This window comes from Nicotiana tomentosiformis, chromosome 3 (assembly GCF_000390325.3).
Source record: "Nicotiana tomentosiformis chromosome 3, ASM39032v3, whole genome shotgun sequence".
NCBI classification, from domain to species: Eukaryota; Viridiplantae; Streptophyta; class Magnoliopsida; order Solanales; family Solanaceae; genus Nicotiana; species Nicotiana tomentosiformis.
Genome location: NC_090814.1, coordinates 55,254,165 through 55,281,678, shown reverse-complemented (window position 1 = coordinate 55,281,678; position 27,514 = coordinate 55,254,165). Strand labels below are relative to the sequence as shown.

The following is a 27,514-nucleotide window of genomic DNA, read 5'->3' as shown; positions in this document are numbered from 1 at the left end:
AGTAAGGTAATATACTCCAGAAAACTCAACAGTAGCTGTATAAAATTTATGTAAAAATTTAACAACATCATTAATGGCCTCCCAAGTATTAGTTGTTAACATACGTTTTGAATCAGTACAATGCGTATTTTCAACTTCAGTTATCGACAATGTATATTTGTGGCAATATTTTTAAAATAAGTATGTATAATTCCATTTAGTAACAATTTTATCTGGCATGAATCTGGGGTTAAGGTTATGTTCAGTACATTTAGTCTTAAATTTCCTAATTCTAGATTGTCTATTATTTCCTTGAATAACACCAACTGCTCTTCTAACATAAGTAATCTCAGTCGAAAATAAATCAATGCCACTTTTAACAATTAAATTTTAAACATGACATGCACACCTAACATGAAATTTTTTGTCAAGTGGTGGTTTCAAATGCAGTCTTAATATTAAAATAACGACATTATTGTTAGAAACATTATCAAAAGACATACACAATACTTTTTTTTTATTAAGATTGTAAAATGCAACAACTTCTCAAATAGTAGTACTTATAAAAATACCAGTATGACTTTGATCTTCATCATATTTAAAAGCGATAATACGTTTTTGTATACAATAATTATCATCTATCCAATGACATGTAATTGTCAAATAATCATTTTCATTAACAACATGGTCAATATCAGAAGTTAGAAAAACTCTACAAGGAAGATGGTCAAACAAATAACGTATGTATGTCTGATATTGTCCATGAAGTCTAAAGATATTAGATCTACAAGTACTTCTAGGGATACCTTAAAATAAAAGATTATAAATCCTTTGAATATACGTAATAAGATATGATGAAAAAGCAAAAGAAAAAGGTAGACAACCCAAAACAATCATTTTTGCTAACTCCTCACGATCCTTCATTTGATCATATTTCACAAGTCTTCTAGTACTAGGGTTTAGAGTTCCTTAATTTTCATCTAAATCAGAGCCCCATTCTATAGGATTAGTAATTCTCATATGTCTACTAAGTGTCCCAGTCCCCCTTAAACTTCCTCCAGTCTTATGTTTAAAATCATTTTTATAAATTTTGCATCTAACTCTATCAGAATTCTCTATTTCCTTGAAATATTTCCAAACTTTACATCTCCTTCTCCGATTACTAATCGGGGCCACATGTGGTCTATTACGAGTGCCACGACTACCACCCTTGCTACAAACTCCAACACTATTAGGTGTAAGTGGTGTCTCATCTTCAATTTCTAATTCATTATCTTCTATATCGAAATCTTCCTGTAATTATTCATAATCTATATTATTATCAGGTGGACAAGAGTGAGTTGCTCTAGTGGTGAGCACCCTCCACTTCCAACCAAAGAGGTTGTGAGTTTGAGTCACCCCAAGAGCAAGGTGAGGAGTTCTTGGAGGGAGGGAGTCGAGGGTCTATCGGAAACAACCTCTCTACCCCAAGGTAGGGGTAAGGTCTGCGTACACACTACCCTCCCCAGATCCCACTAGTGGGATTATACTGGGTTGTTGTTGTTGTATATTATTATCAGGTGATGTTTCAGAAACATGTGTAAAGTCATTTAAATTTCTACTAGAAGTTAAAGTAGTACCTCTTTTTCTATTTCCCTTATTACCCCGATTAGCAACCTTATTACAAACTCTTTTTGCAGTATTAAACATATTATGAAAATTTAACTATTAATAAAAATTAAATATGCAAATAAAATGTTATATTTATAGTTTTTCAAAGGGCTAAATTAGTAAATACTAAAAGAGTTATTTTTGAAAAAACAATGACCAAAAAAAGCGTTATTCTTGCAAAATAGCCGTTGGGCAACGATCAAAATGGCAGCTGACCGTTGCCAACGGTCAACTATATTAAAAAAAAATTGAAATAGCCGTTGAACCGGTCCGGTTAACCGGTTCCAAATTGACTAGACAGTAACGGTTCTTACCGGTCCGATTAATCGGTACCACAATCCTACCCAGCACAAACTATTTTCCGTCCCAATCCAGCCCTGCCCGGCCCCCTACTTACCGGTGCGGAACCGGATCAACCCAGCGCGTTTGAAACCTTTAATTTAAACCCGTACGGCCATGTCTCAATCTTGTAAGTTTTATGATGCTTCCACGACAGGAATTTTGTTCCATAATATTTCATGTTAGTGTTGTCCTTTGTGCATGGGCTGACTAGGAATACGACTGAATGCACATGTTGTACCATCTTCAACGTCCTAATCTGTCCACCCCTCAAATTTTAAAGAAAAATGAAACAGAGAAAAGCTCAACGAGATATTCACTTGATCTGGCAACTAGTAAGCCATGAGTTGCTACAGTGTATAAAAGTGAGTATTCAATTTTTGCATATAATTCAAACATTTTCAGCTTAAAACATTTCTTTAAGTTTGATGGACTTAAAAATACGTGAATATGTTTTTTTGTAACGTGCGACACTTGAATCTTATATATGATCTTTGTCTGCTCTGATATCATATTCAATATCTTAAACTTTTAGCCGAAGAGATTTAATAGCACCCTCTTTTGTTCCGATTTTTACCACAACACATTCCTCAAATTTGCAGAATTAAACGTAAAGGTTTGTCCATCAACTTTTGGTCTCTCTTGGACGTATGTTGCCGAACAAAAACGTTATTTGAGCTCATTTTATCATCAACTTGAATTTTCACACCTACGAAGAGTTAAAGTGCTTCCCACACACACTAATTTCTTTGAACTCTTAAACTAGAAATTAGCTTATATGAAACCAAGAAATTTATTGTTTGACGGGAAAAAGGGGTATAAGACATGAATAGGATCGGAGAAACACTTGCTGCTTTTTATTTGTTAATTGAGGGAGGGAGATATGTGCATAGGGAAGGAGAGAGTTGCAAACAGAATATCTTTGTGGAGGAGTACAAAACTCAACTTATATTCTCTTTCTTAATAGCTTAGAGTCGTTGGGCAAAATAAAATAATATTCCCTCCGTTTTAAATTAGACGAGGTACTTTTCTTTTTAGTCTGTTCCAAAATAAATGATACATTTCTAAATTTAGAAAATAATTTAACTTTAAACTCTTCATTTTACTCATTTTAACCTTAATAAGAAGCTTTTATAACCACACAAATATCATGACCCTACAAAACTTTTATCCCTTAATCTTTTAAAACCACAATTTTCAAAAGGCTTTTTCTTTTTTCTTAAAGTCTGTGCCGAATCAAACTAACTCATCTAAATTGAAACGGAGGGAGTATATATGTAGGAGCCTTCAATAAATAAAAAAAAGCACAAGCTTTGCAAATTTGAAAGAAATATGTATTCTGTTAAATGGGAAATTAAATGAAAGTTATTCAGATCTTATGCAAAATCCGAGGAATGTTTTAAGTTGTATAGACTCAATAATTTAGCCTCATGATTCTTAGTTGGGTAGTCCATACCATGTGTACAGGGAATGTAAGTGTAGAAGCGTACGTGAGAATGGAAATTAGCCAAAAGATAAAGGGGCCTAAAATGGCCGCAAGAAGCCATAAGCCATGCCAATAGCAGCAGTTTTCTTCTTTAATGGAGGTGGAAAAAAGACAAAGATTAAACCAAATTAAGATAAGCATAATTGATTTAGAAGACGAGACAAACGATAGTATATTGGAAATAATAAAGTCAGACAATGGAAAGGCAGCAAATTATGTAGAGACATAACTTCATTTAATTATTCGAGGAAAAAGAGGGGACATAATGTCGGAAGCTACACACATTCGGAGGAAATTCTTGGCTACTGCTTCCTATATCCACTATATTTCTTCAATATATGCGGAGAATGGAAAAGACTCCATCAATAGGAAATTAAGCACTAGTAGTTCACTTATCCTTTATTTTTCGTTTAAATCTTAATCATTGATATTTCAGTCAATAAATGTATTTGTTTTCTAGGTATGAATTTTAATTATTCAAATTTTAATCAATAAACGCTTTTTTTTATGCATTCACTTAATGAGTTTAAACATTCCTGAACAATTAAAATCTATAACAAAGTTTTAGCATTACTAAAAGGGAAAATACTAGTTATATCTATTTATAAGTACCTTATTACAAAAATTGATCAATTCATAAAATATTACTAATAATAGCCAATTAGCTATTTGTAACAAAAAAAGTCAATTTTTTCTATTATTTTGAGTGAGTGTTATTAGAATAGATTGAGTACATCTTAAGGAGTTTGACTCTCGGTTTAGGGATGAATTGTTGGAGTTTTGAAGTGGTTTGAATTGAAAATTTGAAGTAGAAGATGAACATGACAAAATAATATGTGTATCACACTGTGTATCAGATATGTATCATATTTGTATCAAATATGTATCATATGTATATCCATGTATACCTGCGTATGAAATACATGCGTGATACATGTATCGCAAAAGAACTTTTTGAACTCGATTTTAACAATGAATTTTGATAACAATTCAGTCCAAATTACCTCCAATCTTCCTCAAATTTTGTATATTGACTCATCTATATGTTTTCAATAAATCTCAACCATACCCATTAAAAAAAGTTCTTTTTTGCTTAGATTTTGGGAATCTTCAATATATATTTTTTTGTATTTCATCATCTTATTTGCTACCTCATGCATGAAGTTTTCTTTCCGTCTTGCATCTAATGTTGCTAATCACGCTTAAAAATATGGAAGGAGATCTTTGTGTGTGATTCTTGATGAGAGAGAACCTTATTTCTTTGAGTTTTCAATTTTTATATGTGCTTGACTAGTTTTGATAAGTCTATGATTAATGGCTAGAGGTTGGTAAGTTAAGACTTTTTTGGGACATTTATATAAGATTCCCTTACTAAAATGCTATTAATTCAATAACAATTGTAAAGAAGGCATTTCAGCACCACCCCATCCATTTTCACGTAAAAATTGTACGGGGCGCCCTATTTGGTCGCCCTCATTTAATCTATACCCATTTTTTAATTTTTTTTAACTAGTACCCAAAGTTTAAACAATTTCAGGCCTTTTTCTTCTTCTTTTTCGGGTGACAATGATTTTATATGGTGTTTGTGAACATATTTTAAGGTAATTTATGAAGATTTACAGTGGTGAGATGTTGTGTCGCTTTATTTTTTACTATTACTTAGAGTTTCTTCTTCTTCTTTTTCTTAATTGTAAAATGGGTTCGTTAAATTTATTGTTGTTTTGACAAATTGATGATTGAGGTTTGTTATTGATGATATTTGGAGGTTATGTTTCAAATTTGACTAGATTTATGTGTTAAATCGTATATTGGATTGTTAAAATTCGAAGAACAAATTTTTGTTTCTGGGCAATTTATACTTCAAGCCTATTCTACCTTAAGTGCATGAAAACGTTAGTTGCACTTCAGACCTATTTGGCCTTAAGTGCATATGAAGTGCAATTTTTTCACTTCAGACTTATTAACTTTAAGTGCATGAAACCATTAGTTGCACTTCAGACCTATTTGGCCTTAAGTGCGTCTGGAGTGCAACTTTTTCATTTTAGACTTATTGGCCTTAAGTGCATGAAATCATTGGTTGCACTTCAAACCTATTTGGCCTTAAGTGCATCTAAAGTATAATTTTTTTCACTTCAGACTAATTTTTTTTAACTTCAGACCCGATAAGTCTGAAGTTGATCGTAAAGTGGGTAGGCTTACAATTTTTTTTGTAAAGTGAGTATAGCTTCAATTGTGACACATTACCAACCGCTATTGCCGCTCCCCACCTATCAACTAGCACCACCCGCTATATTTAATCACAACCGCTATCAGTCGCCACCACCATTAGCTTTCACCTTTATTTAATCAACTTACTCGTCATAATTAGTCAAATAACTTTGACATGAAATGCAACATAATCTGGCGGGTTATCGTAAAAGAACACTCAATCTATTCTTTTACGAAATGAAATGTCAGCCTAATCTGAAAAAAAAAAAAGAAGAAAAAAGATTGGTGCAAAGTACAAAAGAATATACATTTAGGATTTAGGGGTACAACTCAAAGTGCTCACAGTTTTGCCAAAAATGAAGAGCGGATAGATCCTTTTTATTTTATATTTTAAAAGTGCATATAGCAAAAGGAAACATACATCAGGTTACGAAATGCAAAGACCATCAGAAAATAAAGATGGGCTTTCCCCACTTCATCCGAAAACAAGAATATACTTCCACATCAGAACAATGATGCAATTTGTTTTGCACGAGAGATTAGGATAATAAAATGAACACTACGTAACTAACGAGGAGGTTCATACTACTACTAACTTCACCATTTATTAGTAACTTCTGGATTTGATATTAATTTCACGAGGTACCAATGATACGACTTCTCGTGCACAACCATGATACTATTGCCTGAATATACAAAATTTACAAGGAAACGAAATTCATGATACTACAGCCTTTGATGTACATAATAATATATATATATACAGCTAAAGAATACCCAATATGGGCAATAAGCAGCAAGGGCAAAGTCAGAGAGAAACAATCATTCATACACAGAAATCAATAACCGATCACAAAGGGCTGCTTTCAGTCTCTTCCTTCTGTAAACGGATCTGCATGCGAAATATAAAATATTAAGAATGTCACTTATAGTAACTTAATTTCCTCAAAAGACCTGAGAAAAAAAATTAAAAAGACAAAGCTAGCTGATGTAAAATTTAATGCAACAGCTTCCATTGGAATAGATTATTCTCATTTACACAACTGATTCCCGGGCAACAATCTCAGGAGGGTCAAGGTGAAGACACTGTAGATTCATGGTCATTACGAAAAGAATAATGTTTACTAATCCATCTAGGGCTTTTGTAACATTTTCTAGTTATAAGGTCAGAGCTTTTGTAACTATTGTGATCTTGTTATCCAACAACGAATCCAAAGTGGTTAGCTAATGTTCCAGAACGAATACTTCTCTCTAAAGTAGCAGCATTAATGAACCATAAGAAAGGTGCCCTGCATTCGCAGAAAAACACACCATTCTATTGCATCATAATTAATGCTTCAGATCAATGCATGCTTATACCAAGCAAGATGATTAAGCAAGCACGTAATGAAGTGGGCACTTAACTGTCTAGTCATCAAAGTAAACAAGCATCTCAATCAGCAGAAAAGAAAGTTGCTAAGGATAGATAACTTTACCAGTAAAAGATCCTCATCAGTTCCAAATGATTTGCGGGCCCCTTCTAAACACCTTGAGGTGACCTTTTCATGCTTCCTGCATAAGGTATTCAGGCAGACATCAATACAAGATTTTGCGTCAGTCTATGCATAATACCGCTAATACTCATTACTATTTGGCAATAAATACGAACTTTGTATTAATATATAGTTTTTAAAATTTTAATATATACATGTGTGTATGTCTGTGTGTTTGCGCATGTTCAGGTCCATTAAAGATCACTGACTGCTTTCAGAGTAGAACTTATCATATAGGGAAGTACTTAAACCTAATGCAACACTCCCAAACCAGATGAAGCATAATTATATAATTCGAATTGACAAAGGTTGATCTTAGATGTATGATTTGTCGAATTAGTCAAGGTAGTACTCTCCCCAAAACCAGATGAAACATAATTGTGGAAGTCCAAATAGTAAAGGTCGATCTCATAGCTATAGGATATGCCAAATTAGTCAACGTAATACTTTCTACACACTGTCCTACAACATAAGCAAATCAAGTACGAATTTTCTCCGTGTTAATTGACCAGAGAAATGAATTACAAGTAGTCAAGTATGCAGTCTAGATCGTGTTATCAAAACCAGAAAAAGCTCCTGGATTGTGGTGGCAAATAATATACTTACCAGGACAGTCAAGCACACGTCACATGCACTTCTTGTGAATTGCATAGTGTAATGTCCCATATTTCTCAAATCTTTAAGTAACTTAATCTTATCAAATAAAACTTAGCACCATAGCTTGTAGGAAGAACCATAGATGTTCCATCTCATGCGTTCTGCAATGCTCTGGAGTCGGACAGATGCTAACTTGTTAGATAGTTAGACTTTGTTAAACATATACAAATGTACAATGTATACACTAATGACCGACATAAATAAAATGTGCAATGCTCCTTAAGAGGATCGTAAAGCATTTATCTTAACACGTTGTCTCAATTTCTCATCCTCTTTTCTCTTATTTCTCACATGGTATTAGAGCATTGGTGAGGAATCTATTTCCGAGAAATCACCAGCATGTTGGGTAGAATAAAAATCGTTTTCAAGCACTTTTTACAATGACTGTCTTATTTGTCCAAGATTGACACATTCTTCGAGTGTTGTGCATAAATCGGAACCACCTTTGACTCTAAATCCTCGTGCAAACCTAACCCAAGAAGCCCCGCTATTGTAGTAGTTCTCACATGCTCTTACATGCCACTAGAAGGTACTGCACCTCACCTTCGTGCACCGCCATGCATCTGCGACTATGAGACCTTTCAACCAACTTATGATCACAATTGCAACACATCTGGGAACGACTTGTTATTTCAATTAGACCTATCTTTCTCCTAGTTTATTCCGGTGGCTAGAACCTAGTCTGATGAAGATCCAAGAACTTTCCGGCTGTATTTTTTTGATGAAGAGTGATAGCATTTAAAGGCATCAAGAAGATGCTTAGTAGTTACAAAAAACAATAGTGCTAGCTCCAGTACAATGTTGGCTAAGCTAAGTTCAGGGAGCTAACAAAATCCAACAAATTGATTGGGTAATCTACAGGAGTAAGGAAATTCTAGCTGTAAAGGCTGACTAAACAAATAGCCTTCAAAGTGTGTTGGAGTCAAAATTCCATCAAAACATCTGTGGTTCCTCTCATTCCATAAACACCAAAAGTTAAAAGCTGGGACCATCCTCCAGACTCTTTGATGGCTTTATCAACTCTGCAAAAGCTCCAGTACTCATAGCATCTTTTATTGACTGAGGCTGCACCCAACTCAGTCCAAAATAGAAAGGAAAAGCTCTAAAGTTCTATTGCAACTGTGTAGTGAAGGAAAAGATGGTTGATGGACTCCATATTTCTCTGGCATATGTATCATTTGTTAACCATCGGAAAGCTCATTTTGCAAAGATTATCTTGTATCAGACATGCACCCGTTAAAGCTGTCCAGGCAAAACAGATCACCTTAGTGGGAAGTCTAGTCCTCCAAATGAGTTTCCAAGGCCAATTTTCGATCATTCCATTTTGAGAGCATAGATGTTTATAACCAGCTTTAACTGTGTACATGCCTTTACTAGAGCTGCCCCATAAAATTCTTGTTTGAACATGAATCTGTAACATTATGGCCTTCAATCAAAGCTAATAAGTTCAGAAAATCACCACACTCCCAATCTTGCAGGCTCCTTCTTAAAGTGATATTCCATTTGTTCCCCTCTTTATTATCAGCAATAGTGGAGTCACGATTGCATGAAATTGAGGCAACTGCTAGAAATGATTCTTTAAGTACAATGTTCCCCAGCCTTATGTCTTTCCAGAACTTCACCTTTTGCTCCATTTACAACCTTGTAAGAGATGTTTTCGAAGAACTCATCCCAGTGCTTCCAAAGACCAGTGCCATGTGATGATGTAAGCCTCTTAGTGCACCAGTTGTTCTGAGCTCCATACTTGGCAGTGATGACCTCTTTCCAGCAGCCAGATTCTCATTGTCCAACCTCCAAAGCCTTTTAAGAAGCATGCTTTTGTTATGAAGCTTTAGATCTCTTACACCTAAAACCCCCCAATTGCCTTAGGTTTAGTGCATCTGCTCCACTTTACAAGGTGGAATTAGTGATCTTGGCTGTTACCCTACCACAGGAAAGTCCTTCTCATTTTGTCCAGCTGCTCGAGAACTGAACTATGCATAGGAAAAAGAGTCACGTAGTATGTTGGGATGCTGTCAAGTACATTATTGATTAATGTCAGTCTACCTCCCATGGTTAAATATTGCATTTGCCATGTCCCAAGTCTCTTCTCAAATTTCTCAATTATGCCACTCCAGATCCCTGTTGACTTGAATTTAGCTCCAAGATGTAGACCGAGATAGGTGGAGGGAAATGAAACGATGTTGCAGCTGAGAATCTCTGCAAGTTCTTCTAGATTTGGGACTTCATTGACCAGGTATATTACACTTTCCAACATGTTGATATGCAATCCAGATGAAGCTTAAAAAAAAAAAGGCGTTATGTTGAGATTCTGAACTTGTGGGTTGAACTTTCCGGCTGTGTTTTCACTTTTCATCATATAACCACATCCTGTCCAATTTTCTAGCACCCTCCAAATCAGAATAGCCTGCGACCCTACCATGTGCTTACGAATTTTTTGACTACTCTCCAGAAAGTTTCTGATGACTAGTCAATTTCTGGTAATATATTCAGTCTCTTTTTCAACCCTTGATAATTCTTCTTGCAATTTGCGGCTCCTTCTCTAGTTGAATTTACCGTTTATCTTTAATCCCAACAATGAAATCATTAAGATTTGGCAATATTGGTTCCAAGAAAATGAAATTTGGTAATACGAGTCATATGATTACCACATAACACCTTAATTGGAGGGTTAACTATTGATAATGGTATTTATCTATCGAATTGTGGTGCAGAGGGCATGGTGCTCATGGATATCTTACCAAGAAGCTCCAGATATTTATGTACAGTATGGTGTAAAGTACGGGAATGTTGATGCATAACTATATAGCCTTTTGTGTAAATCTATTGAACACCAAGTTCACAGCACTTTTTCATCCTTTCCAGACTTGCCATTTAGTTTAGGAAAAGGCCTAAATTAAATGGTCCTATCATATATCTTTTGAGTTATCATTTATCAATGGTCAAATTGATCAGCTTAAAACATGTTTTGATTGCCAAAAGTATCCTAATATATTAAGATGGATTATCATAAATATCATTGACTGTTGTTTGCAATAAGCCTCTTCATCAATTTGACATCAAGAATATTTCTTCAGAATGGTCTTCAGAATGAAGTATTTATAGAGAAACCATCAATTTCTGATGCTTAGAGAGACTCTAGGGGTCTAGTCTGCCAATTATGTCAGTCGTTATACAGTCTGAACCATTAACATAACTTGATAATTAGCAAAGTTCAAGAGTTTGACATCACTTGTGAAACTGATCATGCTGTGTTCTATTAGCATCCTGCTGTGGATGTGCATTTATTATGCTGATAACAGGTAGTGATTGAGAGAGCATTATTAAAGTAAAGTCTCTTCAGCACATTTAGACCAATATTTCAGACTCAGCTTTCTCTTTTCAGTTTCAGATATTAGTTTCCCGTATCAGCTTCAGCTTAAGTTTTCAGTATGTTCTGAGAATTGAGGCTGCCCATGCAGATCGGGCATCATAATGCCCATTTCAAAAGGCAAGTATACTATCGATGTCCTTGAGGAGATTGAAATGGCTGATTGTAGAGCCTACCAATACTCATGGTTCTACAACAACAACAACCCAGTATAATTCCACAAGTGGGGTCTGGGGAGGGTAGAGTGTACGCAGACCTTACCCCTACCCCCAGAGGGGTAGAGAGGCTGTTTCCGAAAGACCCTCGGCTCGAGAAAAAGAAAAATAAACAATAGACAATAGGTCAGTGACAGCAATAGAAGATAAAAAATATTAACATCATAAGAAATAGAAAAATAGATGTAAAAGCAATAACTATAAACAACAATACTACCATAGAAAATAGTGAGGAAACTACATAAACCACTAACAACCCACAGCGAAACAACAACAGGCCAGCCCCGCCCCCGGAACAACCCTAATGCTCGACCTCCACTCCTTCCTATCCAGAGCCATGTCCTCGGACCAATACTCATGGTTCTAAATGTTAATTTTCTACTAGGTGAGGCAAGCCTCTTAATTAATGATCTTGGATATATAGGTGATGAGTTAGCAAGTTAAACTATCTTACAGTGATCTGACCGGACATTGCCATTTTGGGAGTTTTGTAAGTCAATTTATGGATCTCCATGTGATCAATTCATTAGCGTGTCGATCAGTAGATGTAGTGGCTTGTATCCTTCTGTAAATGAAAAGTTCACAGAGAAGGACTGCTCTACGACGATAGAGGAATGAGCAGATAGTTGATTATACAGATACAGACTGGAAAATGTCACCTATACAGATATAGACAGGCAGGGTGACTTTCTAATAAGTAATAAACACTCCAGCTCTAGATACTCTTGTTTGATAGGAAGAAATTCAATGTCCTGAAAGAACATGATACAATATGTGGTTGCAATTCAAAGCAAATATAGGGCCAGTACGATTAACCTGATGAACTCATATGGATGAAATACCTACTCTGAGAATTAAAGTTTGCGCAGATTAATCAGACAACTATGTATAATAATCAAACTGCACTTAGTATTGCATCTAATCCAGTATTTTTCAAGAGAACCAAGCATATAGAAATGACAGTCGTTTTGTCATAGAGACACAATCACTAAGTCAGTAAAGTCAGACGACTAACTTGCTTACGTACTAACTAAGTTCGTTGCTAATCCATGAACTATATATGTAGGTTGAAACAAACTTTGATACATACGACATACATATACATACCCCTTGAGGATGAAGATAGCTAGACTTAAACAAAGTTAAATATGTACAGAAGTAACAGTGCACATACTAGTGTCTCACATCGGATAAATGTAATATACACATTGTAAAGTATGCCTATAAAAGACTCCATCATACGGCATTCATCTTTACGCATTCTCCCAATCTTTTCTCCTTTTTTGTCTTCTCATATACCTCCTCACCCCTTCTAAATCAATCCCGAATGAGTATGACACTTTGGTACAATGCATAGTAGCTAAAATCAGTGCATCGATGCTTCTCTGGCCACTCATCACGAAGTTTCTACTAGTGTCATTTCCATCATAGTCGTTATATAATAAGCTTATGAGGATTCCTTAAGGCTGCTGTATAATTAGATAAGCTATAATGGAAAAGGACCAAAAGAGGACAGTGCATCCACCCTCTTCTCTAGATTACTTCTAGTTGAAACACAACATTTCTCCCCTTTTCCTATCCATTTCGGTTTAACTTATTGATCCATCTTATTGTCCAATCAGTGATCATGGCCTTAATATCCCATATTCCATTTTGGTGAAATGCTAATGTTTCTCCACTCTAGAGTAGTAACCTCAATCACTCACCTCATCATACGTCCAAAGTCTAGGAACATGAGCAATCATTGGTTCCTTGTGCAAAACAAGCAACCATACTAAGAAAGGTGCTTGTTGAGTAAGAACGGCTTTCGAGCCCAAGCCCCTTGTATAGATTGGGAGCTTGAGCCCATCTTTTTCATATCGATCAAGGCTGTAACAACCCACGGACCGCTGGCAGTAAGCTGGAAAGTATGTTCGTTGTGAAACTTGCCTCAGGAAAATCCCACATCGGAATGGGAGGGTTAATAGGGGCCACATAAGGGCAAGTTCAGGATTAAACTGTTGAGGCGTCTTTTGAGTTAAAGCCTAAGCGGACAAAAGCGTGAGCCCAAAAGCCTAAGGCTCAGAGGGGTCGAACCAAAGCAGACAATACCTTGACAGACAGGCTTGGGTCGTAACCTACCCAATACCTGCCGAAAGGAATTGTTTGACAAATTGAAGAAAATGTGCTAGTGGTCAAAAGTCTTCCATGAATAGAGATTACAAAGGAAAAGAAAAAGCCCAAATGGTCCCTTAAGTTATAGGGGTTAGACCATTTTGGTCCTTGATACATATACCCCTTAATATAAATAGTTGTTAATGTATGCAAAAAGTGGAGACTTTCAGTCGACAACCCTAAAACTAATGGAACACCTCAAAACTCATGTTAGAGTTAATTGGATTTGCTCATGTGCATCTCACATGAGAACAAAAAACATAAAACAAAGAAATCGAACCTTTGTTTGCTCAACGAAAACAAGATGATGAACCGTAAGACTCCTAATCGTAGCTTGCAAAACCAGTAAGCTATCTTAATCGTGATGCGGTACTTTACAGTAAGTTCTCATAGCTGATGGATCTCCAGTAAAATCTCTTATATTGTGCATTATAGGTAAAATGAGTCATCATAAATAAGTGTTGCCAAGTTCTATCAGGAAAGGCCTGTTATAAGCTTTCTCCTCTCTTTTGAATGTTCTTTATGAATGTATTGAAGATCAACAAAGACAAACCTTGAACTGGCAGGATCACGAATCTCAAACTCATCTGTATCAGCATCATATCCACAGATGACAACATAGTGACCTGCGTAGACATGATTAAGAAAAAGATTATGATTATGTAACAAAAGGGAGGAGATCCTTTTTCAGATATAAACCACTTTAATGCACTATTCTTTCACAAATTGATCTAAAACCATAAGCCAACAAACACCAGTGTCGAAGCCCATATTTCAGTTTAGTGAACAAAAAGGATGGAGTATGTAAAGTCGTAAACAATCTGTCGAAGAAGCACTAGCAACATGTTCCACTCTATACAGAGTTTTTAAACTCCAGAAATCAAAATTTACAGGAAAAATGTTAATTTCCCGCCTATGCAGATCTATGTCACAAATAATAGGAGAACATTCTGATTTATCTTTCTAAAAAGCAATGCTCCATCAATGAACTGGTAGTAAAGTAAATAAACTCCAACAAATACCAGATCATTTTGGAAATAAATTTCCATGTTTCGACAATATTTCTAACACCTTCTATTTATGACTTTATTTTTAAAGATAATCCCATAATAATCTTGAAATATATGTGTATGTACTTGGCCACAGAGGCGGATCCAGGATTTGAGACTTATGGGTTCCTACCGTAATTTCAAATTAATATGCAATAATATCTGGGTTCACAGTTAGATATTTACAAATATTTAGTGAATTTCTTAATATAAATACAGGGTCTACGCAAAAGTTACTGGGTTCCCGGGAACCCGTAGTCAATGCTCTAGGTCCGCCCCTGCTTGGCCATGTAATTTATGATATTCATCAAAACACGTGTTTAGAGATGACCTTTCAAGAACATTTATTTTCCAATGTTAGCCTAGTTTTAATATCATATAAGCATAAGTATAAGATACACTAATGTTATGTGTATAGAGCTACACTGATTTTGTAGATGTACAATATAGAGATACACTGATTTTATGTGAACCGCAAAGGTGATCGATCCAACTCTTATTCAGAACATCGGTGTGATTGGAGGCTGTTTTTTTCCCTACGGATCAACGAGATGTGATCGAATTAGTTTTGGTCTGGGGAGGTACAAAATCCTCGTGAGATCACCATGATACGTGGATGCAGGGTGGTCATCTTTCCACTAAAAATTAAGGATTGTCTTTGGGAGGAAGAATCAAAGATGGTGAACTCCAACATCCTGTAATCTAGAAGATTGGAGAGATGAAAATGCAGTATTTGTCAAACAAGGAAGAGTCACCCTAAACAAAATCCACTCCCTAGCATTTCATTTACCTAGTTTTTGTTCCCCATCCAACTTCCGATAGTAAAAGAAATTATAAGGCAACGAGGAAATTCTTGTGGGAAGGAACAAATGTTGAGAGGAATTATTTGTGGGTTGGGATAAGTCTGCTCACCTAGATTTTGGCAGCTTGAACATTTGTAGATTATACATCTTCAACCAATCACTTTCAGGGAAATGGTTGGCAAGATTTTCTTACCAAGGAAGAAGCATGATGGAGAAAGGCAATTCCAATGAATGCGTGGTTACTGTAGAAGGTCACAACATCATACAGAATGAGTCTTTGGAGATGTATTATGAAGGAATGGAGTAAGCTATTTAGATTTAATGGCTTCACACTTGGAATGACAATTGGTTCGCTTTTGGTTGGATCTTTAGTGCTCAACTTTAAAGACAACTTTTGTCCTCTACTTTGATCACCCCTGCCATGAAGGACACAGTAGCTGATCCCCTTACGAGAGATGGGTGTCATGTGATGTAGGATATATCTTTTAGGATTTCTTTTCAAAAATCTACAACTATACTAATTTTGGAAGATGACTGCATTATTTAGAGGGTGTACTTATCAAATCAGCTCTCTTTTAAGTCTTATTATTACTGTCAATTCATCAAGGGAAACCAAGGTTAGTGTGAAAACTGAAAAAGAAAATAGAAGGCACAAAACAGGTGGCTTTCTTCATGTGAGGCACAGCACGGTATACAATCCTAATGACGGGCAACTATAGGAGGATAATATTTAGTTGGTGTTGTTTGTTCAAGAACAATGGCGATGATGAGGCCCATATACTGCTCTGCATTGCTTTGCCATAAACTATGGCCCTTGGTGTATCTTATATTTGATGTCTCCAAGACAAGATGCAGCCTAAGTTGGTGGAGAATGAAGAGATTGGTTGCGAGGAAGGAGTTGTAGAGAGTTTCTCCCTTTTGTGGTTTAATGTTTTTGGTAGATATGGACTACGGTGAGAAAAGAAATATAAAGGATTTTGAAGGTTAGGAATGGAAAGTCCATGGTGAAGAATAAAGAGTTCCTTTTTGTTTCACTTGCTTTTCGTGTAAAAAGGATATTTGATATTGTATAAGCGGTTGCTTGGTTTTTTTGGTAATAAAAAAAAACATTGGACAGTGACAACGATTTGGTGTGACATTAATGAACTATTTTGACTTCTAAAAATACAAAATATAGCTCACTCTACATGAAAAGCTTACGCACAAACACGTACAAAAAAAACTACACGAAGATGCTTCTCACCCGTATAGCCTGGGCTGTCATTGCAGAAGTCTGATATACCAATATCTTCCAGCCAAGAGTGACTGCTAAAAAAGAGAAACAGAAGTACAATAAGGGCCTTGAAGCAGAACTTAAACACTTAGAGCCCGTTTGGATGGGCTTATTTTAAGTGGCTTTTAAGCATAAGCCATAAGTTAGGAATTCTAGCTTTTGGCTTTCGGCTTTTTTTTGGTCATTTTAGCTTAAAAACAAGTGCTTAAAAGCACTTTTTTACTTTATCCAAACACTACAAAATGGCTTAAAAGCACTTAAAATAAGCCAATCCAAACGGGCTCCTATTACCCTCATTGGGGACAATATACGCTAAAGAGAACTCTCATTTCCGGTGTAATCTTCTCTGGAGGGTGAGGTAGGGCGGTGGTGAATTTAAGGAGAAAAAAGATAAAAATGTATAAGCAGAAGACTCTACCTTAACTTGTACTGGTCAACTAAAGCAATCACGATGAATTTCCCAGACATGATCAATGAAGAAATCTCTTCACTGCTAATTGATCTGCACTGTAAAAAGAGGATGTGTTTGTACGATAACTTCAGAGATGTATATAATATGCTGAATTCAGTTTCTCACACGAATGAGAGAAATAAGGCCTGCAAAATTCAAAATGACAAGTCGACGCTTCACAATTCTTTTCCAAACAATTTAAGAGGAGCCAAGGCAGATAGATAAACAAGCTTAGGCATTTGTAGTAGGAGGGTCAGCTAAGCTGCAATGCATGGTCATTCCCAGTTCAAATAACTAACTAATGCCAAAATCTATTTGAGGTACATACCACACCCTGGAACCAAAAATTTCCAAGATTTGGCCAACCCAAGGAAGAACCAATCACTGATGTACTCCATGCCATCCGTTAGCTCCATGAGTGGTCCAACTAATTCGTCAAAGTTCCACCATAAACGGATCCTCAGTCCACCAGTTCAACTACAAGGCCCATACTAGATAGTAGATTCTACTAACACATCTATCGATACCAACACAAATATATACTTGCATTTTGGTATATATATACCATATATATGTGTAGACATTGAAAAAATATACCTCCTATCCTGGGTGTAGATACCAAAATCGTTGGGCTAGAAACAAACCTAGCAGGGCTCCATTGCATTGCCACAATTCTAAGGCTCGTGGTCTGGAGTTATGATGCAGAGGCTCATTAAGAATAACCTCAACAGGACCCTATCCTAACCTTGATGATAGAGAGCAGGACGTACTACTACCTACAGAAACCCGCGATCCATCAACAACAACAACATCAACCCAGTATAATCCCACTAGTGGGGTCTGGGGAGGGTAGTGTGTACGCAGACCTTACCCCTACCCTGGGATAGAGAGACTGTTTCCGATAGACCCCCGGCTTCCTCCCTCCAAGAGAACTCCCCACCTTGCTCTTGGGGTGACTCGAACTCACAACCTCTTGGTTGGAAGTGGAGGGTGCTCACCACTAGAGCAACCCACGATCCATCACTTTGCCAAAAACAATTTCTTGATAAGTACCACCTTACACAAACTTTATCCTGCAAATCATATATTATTCTTCACTCTTCCTCTTCCATAGTTACGGCACTCCTCATAAATATGATCCGATCGTAAACATTAACTATGTTATATTTTTAACTGATCGCATCTTTCTCCAACACACATTATATTTAAAGTTTATATGAAATTGAAGAAAGGTCTTATCGTTATCAAAACAAAATCACATGGAAGAGCAAAAAACTCTTTCGGGAAAGATGCCCTGCAATTCGGAGGAAATAGGATTTCTTGGTCAGGCCAAAAAGATTACAATTGAAAGCTCTAGCCCACCATGCATGGCCCTTTATCTTACCTTAAAAAAGAAGTATGGAGCATGAGAAAGCCAGAAATCTATGATAGAACATATAACCTTAACGAGGAACAGTAACCCTATTAATTGATCATAATGAGTGAAAGGAGCTTAGCCACTTCCTAAAACCATCCTGTCTATTGGACGAGCTGATAGATGATCAGGCTTAATAATATTGGATTATAAACACAAATTAAGTTATTATTCTGAACCGCTCCTTTCTTTTCCCAAAAGGAGCATTATACTTCCATTCTCACCTAAAGCAACAATCGCTTAAACCCTTCTTGCCTCCCCTAGAGAAGGCACTATAATCAGTGTATTTTACCTACCCCACTTGCCAGTTTTATCAGGTTAAACTCTCACCAACTCTCCATTTTGTTTGGAAGTTGTCTCCTGTTCCACTAGGCTCATCCTACTGATCTCCCTCTCTAGTAAAGCTCCATTTATGAGTTCTCATCCCAATATTCAAAACCAAAACTATCTTACACACTTACATCCCAACTTAACAGCTGGTCAAAGTTCACAGTTCTCAATATTTCCACTTTGGAGAGTAATAGCTGACAGAAAATAGTGTCAATAGTCAGTCAAGTGAATTAATCTGAGATGTGAGAGAGTGTAGACACTTATCTTTTTTATGATTCATTAGTAATATATTAATAGCCACCATGTGTTGAACAAGTTAAAAATATGTTATAGAGCAAATAAATATAACTTTTTTTCCTCTGTGTAGAACCAATAGAAAGCAGTCTGAGAAACTCCTAGGAACAAAGTAATCTCAGCCACAAAGATTGAACTGTTTAAATAAAATAAAATAAAATAAAAAAGATTAAATTGTGCCCTTTCTCCTCATTGTTTCAGGAATCTTTAATATCCTAAAATCCATTTTCTTTTCATCAATTCTTCTTAAGCCTCTTGGATAGAGAAGAATCTTTCCATGTTTTTACAGTTTACCTTGATGTCATAGATGAAATTAAATATAAATAAGATGGATGAAAGAAGCAAAGAGGATTAGGTAACAACAACAGTGTGATCCCACAAGTGGGGTATGGGGAGGGTGGGCGTACGCAGACCTTACTCTTACCTTGTATTAGGTAGAGAGACAGTTTCCGATAGACCATCGGCCGAAGAAAAGCGTTTTCAAAACAGGTTTGAAAAATACAAGAGTAAAAAAACCTATGGTGAAAATATTGTATAAAAGAAAGTACTGACAGCAAAAATAGTAAAGATAACGCAAGTAAAAGAAACAACAGTAATAATACAATTGATAAATAAAATAATAATAGAATAATAATGATACTGATAAGTAGGAGAAGAGTAGATAAGGTGTTCTAACCTAGAACATGCTCTCCCACAGGAAAGAGAGAAATTACTCTACTACCTACTAACCCTCTACCTTATCCTCGACCTCCATGCTTTTCTACCTAAGGTCATGTCCTCGGTGAGCTGGAGATGTGTCATGGCATGTCTAATCACGCCTCCCCAATTCATCATTGGTCTATCTCTACCTCTCCTTAGACCTATCACTGCCAACCTCTCGCACGTCCTCACTGGGACATCTGTACTCCTCTTTACATGCCCGAACTATCTCAGCCTCGCTTCCCACATCTTGTCCACCACTGAGGTCACTCCCACCTTCCTATATATCTTCGTTCCTAATCTTATCTCTCCTAGCGTGCCTACACATCCATCTAAGCATCCTCATTTCTATTATATTTATATTCATCTTCTGGACGTGTGAATTCTTGATTGGCCAACACTCTGCCCCATACAACATAGTTGGTCTAACAACCACTCTATAAAACTTATCTTTAACTCGCGGTGGCACATTCTTATCACATAGGACATCGGATACAAACCTCCAGTTCATCCACCCACTCCAATACAATGTGTGACATCATTGTCGACCTCCCCATTTCCTTGGATTATTGACCCAAGATACTTGAAGCTTCCTCTATAGGGGATGACCTATGTATCAATCCTCACTTCCTTGGACTAGGTGAATGACTCAATAAAGACTGAGAGACTTTCTCCCAAATTTGGTAGGCCTCCTCGAATTTGGAGAATAAACTATCCTCCAAACAACAATAGAGGAGGGTAAGCAGAAAAAGAGATCCCAAAGTAACATGAGAAGCTCAAGCTTTGGCAAGATGCATAGGTACAACCAGCTAGGACAATAAATTTGTATTTATATTCCTTTCCACCCCAATGCTAAATTTGAAAAAAGCAGATCGATGGAGGGTGGTGGCAACCTGCGGGCGGAATATTGCTAACACTTTATTAAAATCAATGTATACTATGTATAAAAAGTAAGACGAGGACCTACTTTCCTCATTTCGTGTGATGCAGTGATATGAAAAATGAAGGGAAAAAAATTTATTGTCAAACAACACATACATGATAAAGCACTTTCAGGGCCACTTTTCATAAGTTATATGCAAGACCCGATCAGTCAAAGAAGTTCAAGCTAACGGAAATGTGATCAAGTTATCGTGTAGGCTACCAAGCAAATCTGATGACAATTCAATGTTTTCTTATTCACTATTCTTTTGGACGGAACTTAGAGGAGGAAGCTAGTATCAAGGGTGTACATTGTAGTTTTCCTCCTATTTCCACCAAAAGCGGAAGAAGCCCCTTTCAGTGACCATCAAATCACTGAGAAGGTGGTACATCTGAATTGCCCTACTCACCAAATAATATGACATGAAACAGATTTAGAATGTTTTGAGGTCAAATTCAATGGATTAAGCCTCAAAGCAGGAGGTCAATTAGTTAATCTACCAACTACTATCATGTGCTTCAGTCCCAACTCTAACTAGTTGAACAATTAGACTTAGGTTTCCAAGCAACAATGAACAAAAAGAACATCCTTTACTCTTTACACCAGATACTGATGCTGCTACGCAATCTGGAGGTAAAAACAACATGTCATCTAATCCTCAAATCTAATTTTTGTTTTCTTCCATTTGTGTTTTCATGTGAAACATATCCCATTAAGACAGTAACACCAGCTACCTTTTATATAATGATGAATTTGCTAAAGCCTTGAAGACTATATTTGGAGAAAACCAGTTCATGCATGAAGCCCTTTCCTTCCATCAATCTTTGTCATTGATCTAGCAATGAATGGCTTTAGAAGCCATGACGCACCTTTTCTCTCTACTGCACTTTGTTTAAGCTTTGGAAGCGAAGATCGTTAACATGGTAGCTAGACATTAGAGGTAGCCTTACAAAACAAAACAGAAGGTTAAACAGTGAAAGCAGTAGATGAGCTATCGTTGAAGAATTAATTGGATAAGACTCCAAATCACAACTCTTGTCATAAGCAAAGATCTAGTTCTGATGACGAGAAATACTTATGCCCTGACTAATAACATAGCAACGTATTTATTATAAGACTGGATATAACTGAGTGGGTTGTACCTCTATATTAATACCAGCATCACGTGCCTTTTGGAATAGCATATCAACTCGGACCAGATCATTAGACAATTGCTCCTGCAAAGTGCAATCTGATCAGCATCACAAAGACAGGAGAAGAATGACAAAGTAAATTTCTCAGATTAGAATGAAACCAACAGCGTGTAGAACTGTACGTTCTCTATACGTTTATCATGTTTTTAGTTACCCTGAGATCCTGCTTCTCTTATACAATCAGCATACTGATAATATTAAATATACAAAGACTAAAACACAAGGAGCACATTGATCTTCATAGTATATGTTAATATTGATATAAAAAGGTACAATACCTAATACTCCCTCCGTTTCAATTTATGTGAACCTATTTCCTTTTTAGTCTGTGCCAAAAAGAATGACCTCTTTCCTTATTTGGAAACAATTTACCTTTATGCAATGATTTATAGCCACACAAAATATATGTGCCTCATTTTACACCACAAGTTCAAAAGTCTTCTCTCTTTTCTTAAACTCCGTGCCCAGTCAAATGGGTTCACATAAATTGAAACGGAGGTAGTAAGTAATAAGCAAATGCGCACTTTGATAAATGATATCAAAATGGAATGCGATGGTTACATCATACATATTTTTTTTTTAATAACCGTTGTTCAGGCCAACTTGCACGCATCTTGACTAATTCCACCAGACACCTGCTACCTCCCACCAACAACAGGTACCAGGTAACTCTATCCACCAAGGCTTAGACAGAAGAAATCACCTAGGGCTCGTTTGGTACGAGGGATAAGGGATAATTAATCCCGGGATAAAATTTGAGATGAGTTTATCCCATATTTGGTTGGAACAAAATCACGGTATAATTAATCCCGGGATTGTAGTATTTTTTTATCCCTATGAAAGGGTGGGATAACTTATCCCGGGATAACTAATCTTGGAATATTTAATCCTGGGATAACTTGTTTCCAACCAAATGACACCCTAGTGTTTTTTCTACCGATGGGATTTGAACCTGGGACCTCATGGTTCTCAACCCCCTTTATTGACCACTGAGCCACACCCTTGGGTGCAATTACATCATGCATATTTTGAAGCTTGAAATACTTGCAAAAGTGAAAATCACAATGAGAGCAAACTCTAACAGGTTATTTTATCCCCTGAAAGTTCTATTCAAGAGTGATAAAGAGAAGTTGATGTGATGCTCTTCACAGTTCACACTAAATACATTTTATATGTTTTCTTCACAACGAACCAATTTCGTATGTTATGTCACAGACATTTGATATGGTAACAGCAGTTGAACACATAAACACATCAGATGAATATGCTACTGAATCTTTAAAAAAAAATAAAAAATACATACAATGTCAAATTGCTGATGTATATAGGTATTATCCTCAGTTATATTTTTCCAGTTACTCATTTCATTTCTTACAGCCTTCCAGTGAAGAGCAGCAAAAAATGTAAGCAATTCTAAGTGCATAAAATCATCCATAAATACTCCACCTTGTAAAATGTCTCCACGCAAAAACTTGGATTTGCTCCTAATGTGACTGTAAAGTAGGAAAAGTTGACAGAAAATTTCTGCAACAAATATGCCAGATCAACAGTCCAAATACTGCAAGGATTAAGAACAACGTCAATAAACTTTGTGAAGCATTTTATCTCATTCATATAAGAGGTAAGTGAATGAATGTTTCATTTGAACTCAAGCTATCCAGCAAGGAACCCAAATGTCAGACATGAGGTGCACTAAATGAAAAAACAATAATTTACAGTTCTGGGGTGTGACAGTATCATGGGTTGTTACGTCTAAAACAGCGAGTCTTAATTTCGAATGTAAACATACCAGTGGCCAATTACTCCCTGAGTCCTAGAGCGCTGGTCTTACTTTCTCTTTGTGGATTGTTAAATGGGAAGTTTAAAATTTCAAATTACCAACAACAATTACGCCTTAGTCCCAAACAAGTTGAAGTCGATAATATACCACAAATAATTTTTTTTTTGAACCACCTTTAATCTAGTCAATTCAATTTTATCTTTTTTTGCAATGTCCACAAATATGCCACATGTTTCTCCATGAATAGTATAATTTTGCTTCTCTTAATAATCCTGCAAAGTCAAAATCCGACTACCTGCTTTAAAGCATAAAGGGACAATTTTCCCATAGAATTATCGGCAAGATCTTCCAGAATGAGAATATCACCAGAATGAAATGGAAAAGGCTAATCATGTTCGTAGTTTAACATTACAAGAAAACTAAGAACTGATGCAGAGACTTCAAAAAAGAAAGAAGATGTAAGAGGGCAAGACTGGAAGTTCTCTCTTTCTCTAGCATTGAAGGCTTTGTTCAATCATCTAAAAGGATTAATCTAGCGTCGGAAATAGGTGAAACATGTCTGAAAAGTAAATCTAGAAGATTTGATTCAATCTTCCTTGGAAAGAAGCATTTCTTCCATAGCACGGGTGATGCCACCAATCAGTGCTTCATGCTTTAGTTTTCATAGTAGGAGGGGAAGTGTGTACTTCCTTTTATCATGCTTTGCAGTTTATCATAGGATCTCATTATTATGTACATCAATATAGCGATCACCCATTTATAGGAATAGCCTATATTGCCCCAATCACCTCTAGGTCCAAATATATTGACTCGTTACATATAGCACCAAAATGACAGTTATTTAATCCTTCTGAAGATCCAAACACATGGAGAAACATGTAAAAAGTAAAGGTCTAATAAAATAACATAGCATCAACTGAGGTAAGACATCAAAAAATACATGATATACAATTATGGGCTTTTAAGTAATGCAGACTCAAATTAACTTAGTATTGCAGAGATGCAAAGGGGGAATTCCCCAATAAGCAATTAGATTAAAACAACTAAAAGAAAAGGATGAATGAAGTAGAAGTTAAATGTGATATTTATCCTCACAACAGAGCAAAAGAAGTACTTATAGAACAAGGAGTAAATTTTGAAAGCTTTTAAAAGACGTACCTTGTAGTGCAGCAAAGCTCTTCAAGTTCTTGCATATCATAATCCATACCGAGAGTCCTCAAAACCATTAAAACACAAGCAAGACCACAGTCCCATGAATGTAACTGGTTAATATGTGGAACCTATAGTGACAAGCACAGACTGATTGTTAAGACTAGACAAACAATTGAGCATATATCAAGAAGCCACTTGCTAAAAATATAGATTACACAAACATTTATCTACACATATTAGCCAACATTCAAAATTTTAAATTAGCAAAAGACTTCAAAAAAGTTCCCAAAAAGCAAATGATAGAGTTGTGAATAGAGCAAATGGACTCACTTCACAAAAGTACGAACATGAGAGGGCTGTATTGTGGCATTTGTTTGTGCCAACTGATCGTTTACAAAGGAAGGACTCTACCAAGCTTAAACGATCCCTTCCAGATCCTTGAGAGTATTCTTCTTCTGTCCTTGAAAACTTATTCAAGAGAACATATAAAGGCCACATCTGCGATCAGTAGACTGATGAAGTTGCTAAACATTGAATTCCAAACCATAAACCTTAAGTACCAAATTACGAATTGTTACATATGGAAAACCTCAATTCTTTACCTGTTGTGTCTTATCCGATATACTTCTAATATGAGATTGGAGGAGGATGCAGCAACATTCAGAAAGCATTCAGGGTCTGGAACCAGAAATACTGCACATTAGTTCAGATATCCGCGCTTCAGGTAGCAACATAATAGTTTATAGAATACTTTTCACGGTAACAAATGTCATTATGATATCCACATCCACAAGTTGGTTGCATACACAAATGGCACCAAAAATGCAGGCATCACTTAAATTAATGGCACTAAGCATTTAATAGTTACAGGAACATACATTTATGTATAGGAAAACATAATTCATGGAGATGCAATATTAAATCCCAGTAGAGGCAAAAAAGTTAAGCAATTTACTCTCATCTGTCTATACATTAGTTATCACAGGCTGACCTGTCTATACATTAGTTATCACAAGCTGACCGGGACACCGCCATCATGTTAATAAAAAAAATGCAATTTTAAATAGAATTCATCAGTTACCTCCTCTGGAAAACTGCCTCAAATAGTTCGCAAAATTAACAACCAAAAACGCATTAACCGACAAACCCTTTGGAGCTCCTATTTTCGGATATATATACCAATTTCACAGAATTCCAATCACATAATCAGATCAAATAAAATTGTCTGCATTTCACTAGTCTTACAAAATCCTAAGATTAAAGAGGTACAAAATTCAGCTGTGGTCCAAACCGGATAATTCAAATTCAACAAATGCATCAAACAGAAAAGCTAGAAAGAAGAAAAACCTTTGATTAGAAGTCAAAACAGGAAAAAAAAACTTTAGAGAAAGAAAGGGGAAAAGAACTGACGAAAAGGTGCGGGTCTTCTTCTTCTGCGTCTTTCTTTGGCGATTTTCTTTTTTTCTCTCTTTCCTTTGCTCGGCCTTTCTTAACATTCCATTTGTTGAGCGTTTCTGGGTCCCACGTGTTATTTCTCTTACAGTGCAAAGACTTAATTAACAATAAAACAAAATGATAATTTAATTCTCCTTAATAATCACCCTCAGCTAAGCTTCATATTCTCTAACCCACGGTGTGTTTGGTACGAAAGGAAAATATTATGGAAAACTTTTTCATGAAAAATGAGTGATTTTATCACTTATTTTTCTTTGTTTGATTGGCGAGTGGAAAAAATTTTTCGAAAAATATTTTCTAGTATTTGATTAGGGAGTACAAAATATTTTTAGAAAAATAATTTTTTATGCTACTCTCTTCAACCCACCTTTCCCAAAATCTTCATGTTTCTTGTACTCCTTCCCTCCCCCTACCCTCGCCCTATCCGGGAATCTATTTCTTTCGAGAATTTAATTATTCTTTTCAAAATTCACATAAACCCAAAGGAACAAATGTGCTACTTTACTCTTTCACACAAGAACAACGTTGAAATTTGAGCTCCATGACTAAAAGAAAATACTTTTTTTATTGAAATAAAAAAAATACTTTTTCAAATCATGAAAAAAAAAAATACTCGTTTTGTTGAAATGAAAGAAAATATTTTTTCTACATCATGAAAAAAAGTATTCGTTTTGTTGGAATGAAAGAAAATATTTTTTATACGTTATGAAAAGAATATACTCATTTTGTTGAAATAAAAAAAGAACTGTATTTACAATATGAAAAGAAAGTACTCTTAACAATATTTCTATTTAGGGTGGGTGATGGGCGTGGTTTGGGGGTGGGTGGAGTAGGTTGGTAGGAGTTGGTGGGGATGAGGAATAGGGTGGAGAAGGTTGAAAAAGAATTTTGAAAAATATTTTCATTCCTTTTGATATGGAAAATATTTTCCTCCAATTGAAGGAAAATAAATTCACGAGTAACCAACCAAACATGAGAAAATTGGAAAACATTTTCCTTCGTACCAAACTCACCCTCAAACTTTCAATACTTGCGTGAATCCCACACTGATTCTTAATTTCTTTGAAATTAAATTTACAAAGTTTGAGACCATATAATACGATAAATCA

At 36.0% G+C, this 27,514-nt stretch overlaps 1 protein-coding gene across 14 annotated transcripts; it reads right to left on the bottom strand.

The window, feature by feature from the left end:
- Nucleotides 1-6,265: 6,265 nt before the first annotated feature.
- LOC104101061 (guanylyl cyclase 1) lies at nucleotides 6,266-26,504 on the bottom strand. 14 transcript variants are annotated; one of them, XR_687389.4, is made up of 12 exons: nucleotides 26,361-26,504; nucleotides 25,553-25,628; nucleotides 25,281-25,448; nucleotides 24,957-25,078; nucleotides 23,465-23,576; nucleotides 21,968-22,042; nucleotides 17,134-17,222; nucleotides 16,686-16,750; nucleotides 14,144-14,216; nucleotides 7,801-7,962; nucleotides 7,138-7,213; nucleotides 6,266-6,554 (listed from the first exon to the last, which is right to left on the bottom strand). XR_687389.4 is itself a non-coding variant. In XM_009608467.4 (11 exons), exons 2-11 carry the CDS (start codon nucleotides 25,619-25,621, stop codon nucleotides 6,608-6,610), a joined length of 858 nt encoding a protein of 285 aa, XP_009606762.1. In that variant the 5' UTR covers nucleotides 25,622-25,628; nucleotides 26,361-26,504; the 3' UTR covers nucleotides 6,266-6,607. The 14 variants fall into 14 exon arrangements, 12 of the variants coding, with proteins under 12 accessions (XP_009606762.1, XP_009606756.1, XP_009606759.1 ...); XR_011414728.1 differs by having other exon boundaries at nucleotides 6,537-6,616; XM_009608467.4 differs by lacking the exon at nucleotides 7,801-7,962 and having other exon boundaries at nucleotides 6,266-6,616.
- Between the last annotated feature and the right edge of the window lie 1,010 nt (nucleotides 26,505-27,514).

Excerpts from the sequence above, each read along its gene's own strand:
- LOC104101061 (XM_009608461.4), bottom strand. The coding sequence starts at position 25,621 with ATGCTTTCTGAATGTTGCTGCATCCTCCTCCAATCTCATATTAGAAGT. Across the intron at positions 25,079-25,280 it reads CATGTTCGTACTTTTGTGAA|GTTCCACATATTAACCAGTT; the intron begins GTGAGTCCATTT and ends TTGTCACTATAG. Across the intron at positions 16,751-17,133 it reads GTTGACCAGTACAAGTTAAG|CAGTCACTCTTGGCTGGAAG; the intron begins GTAGAGTCTTCT and ends TCTCTTTTTTAG.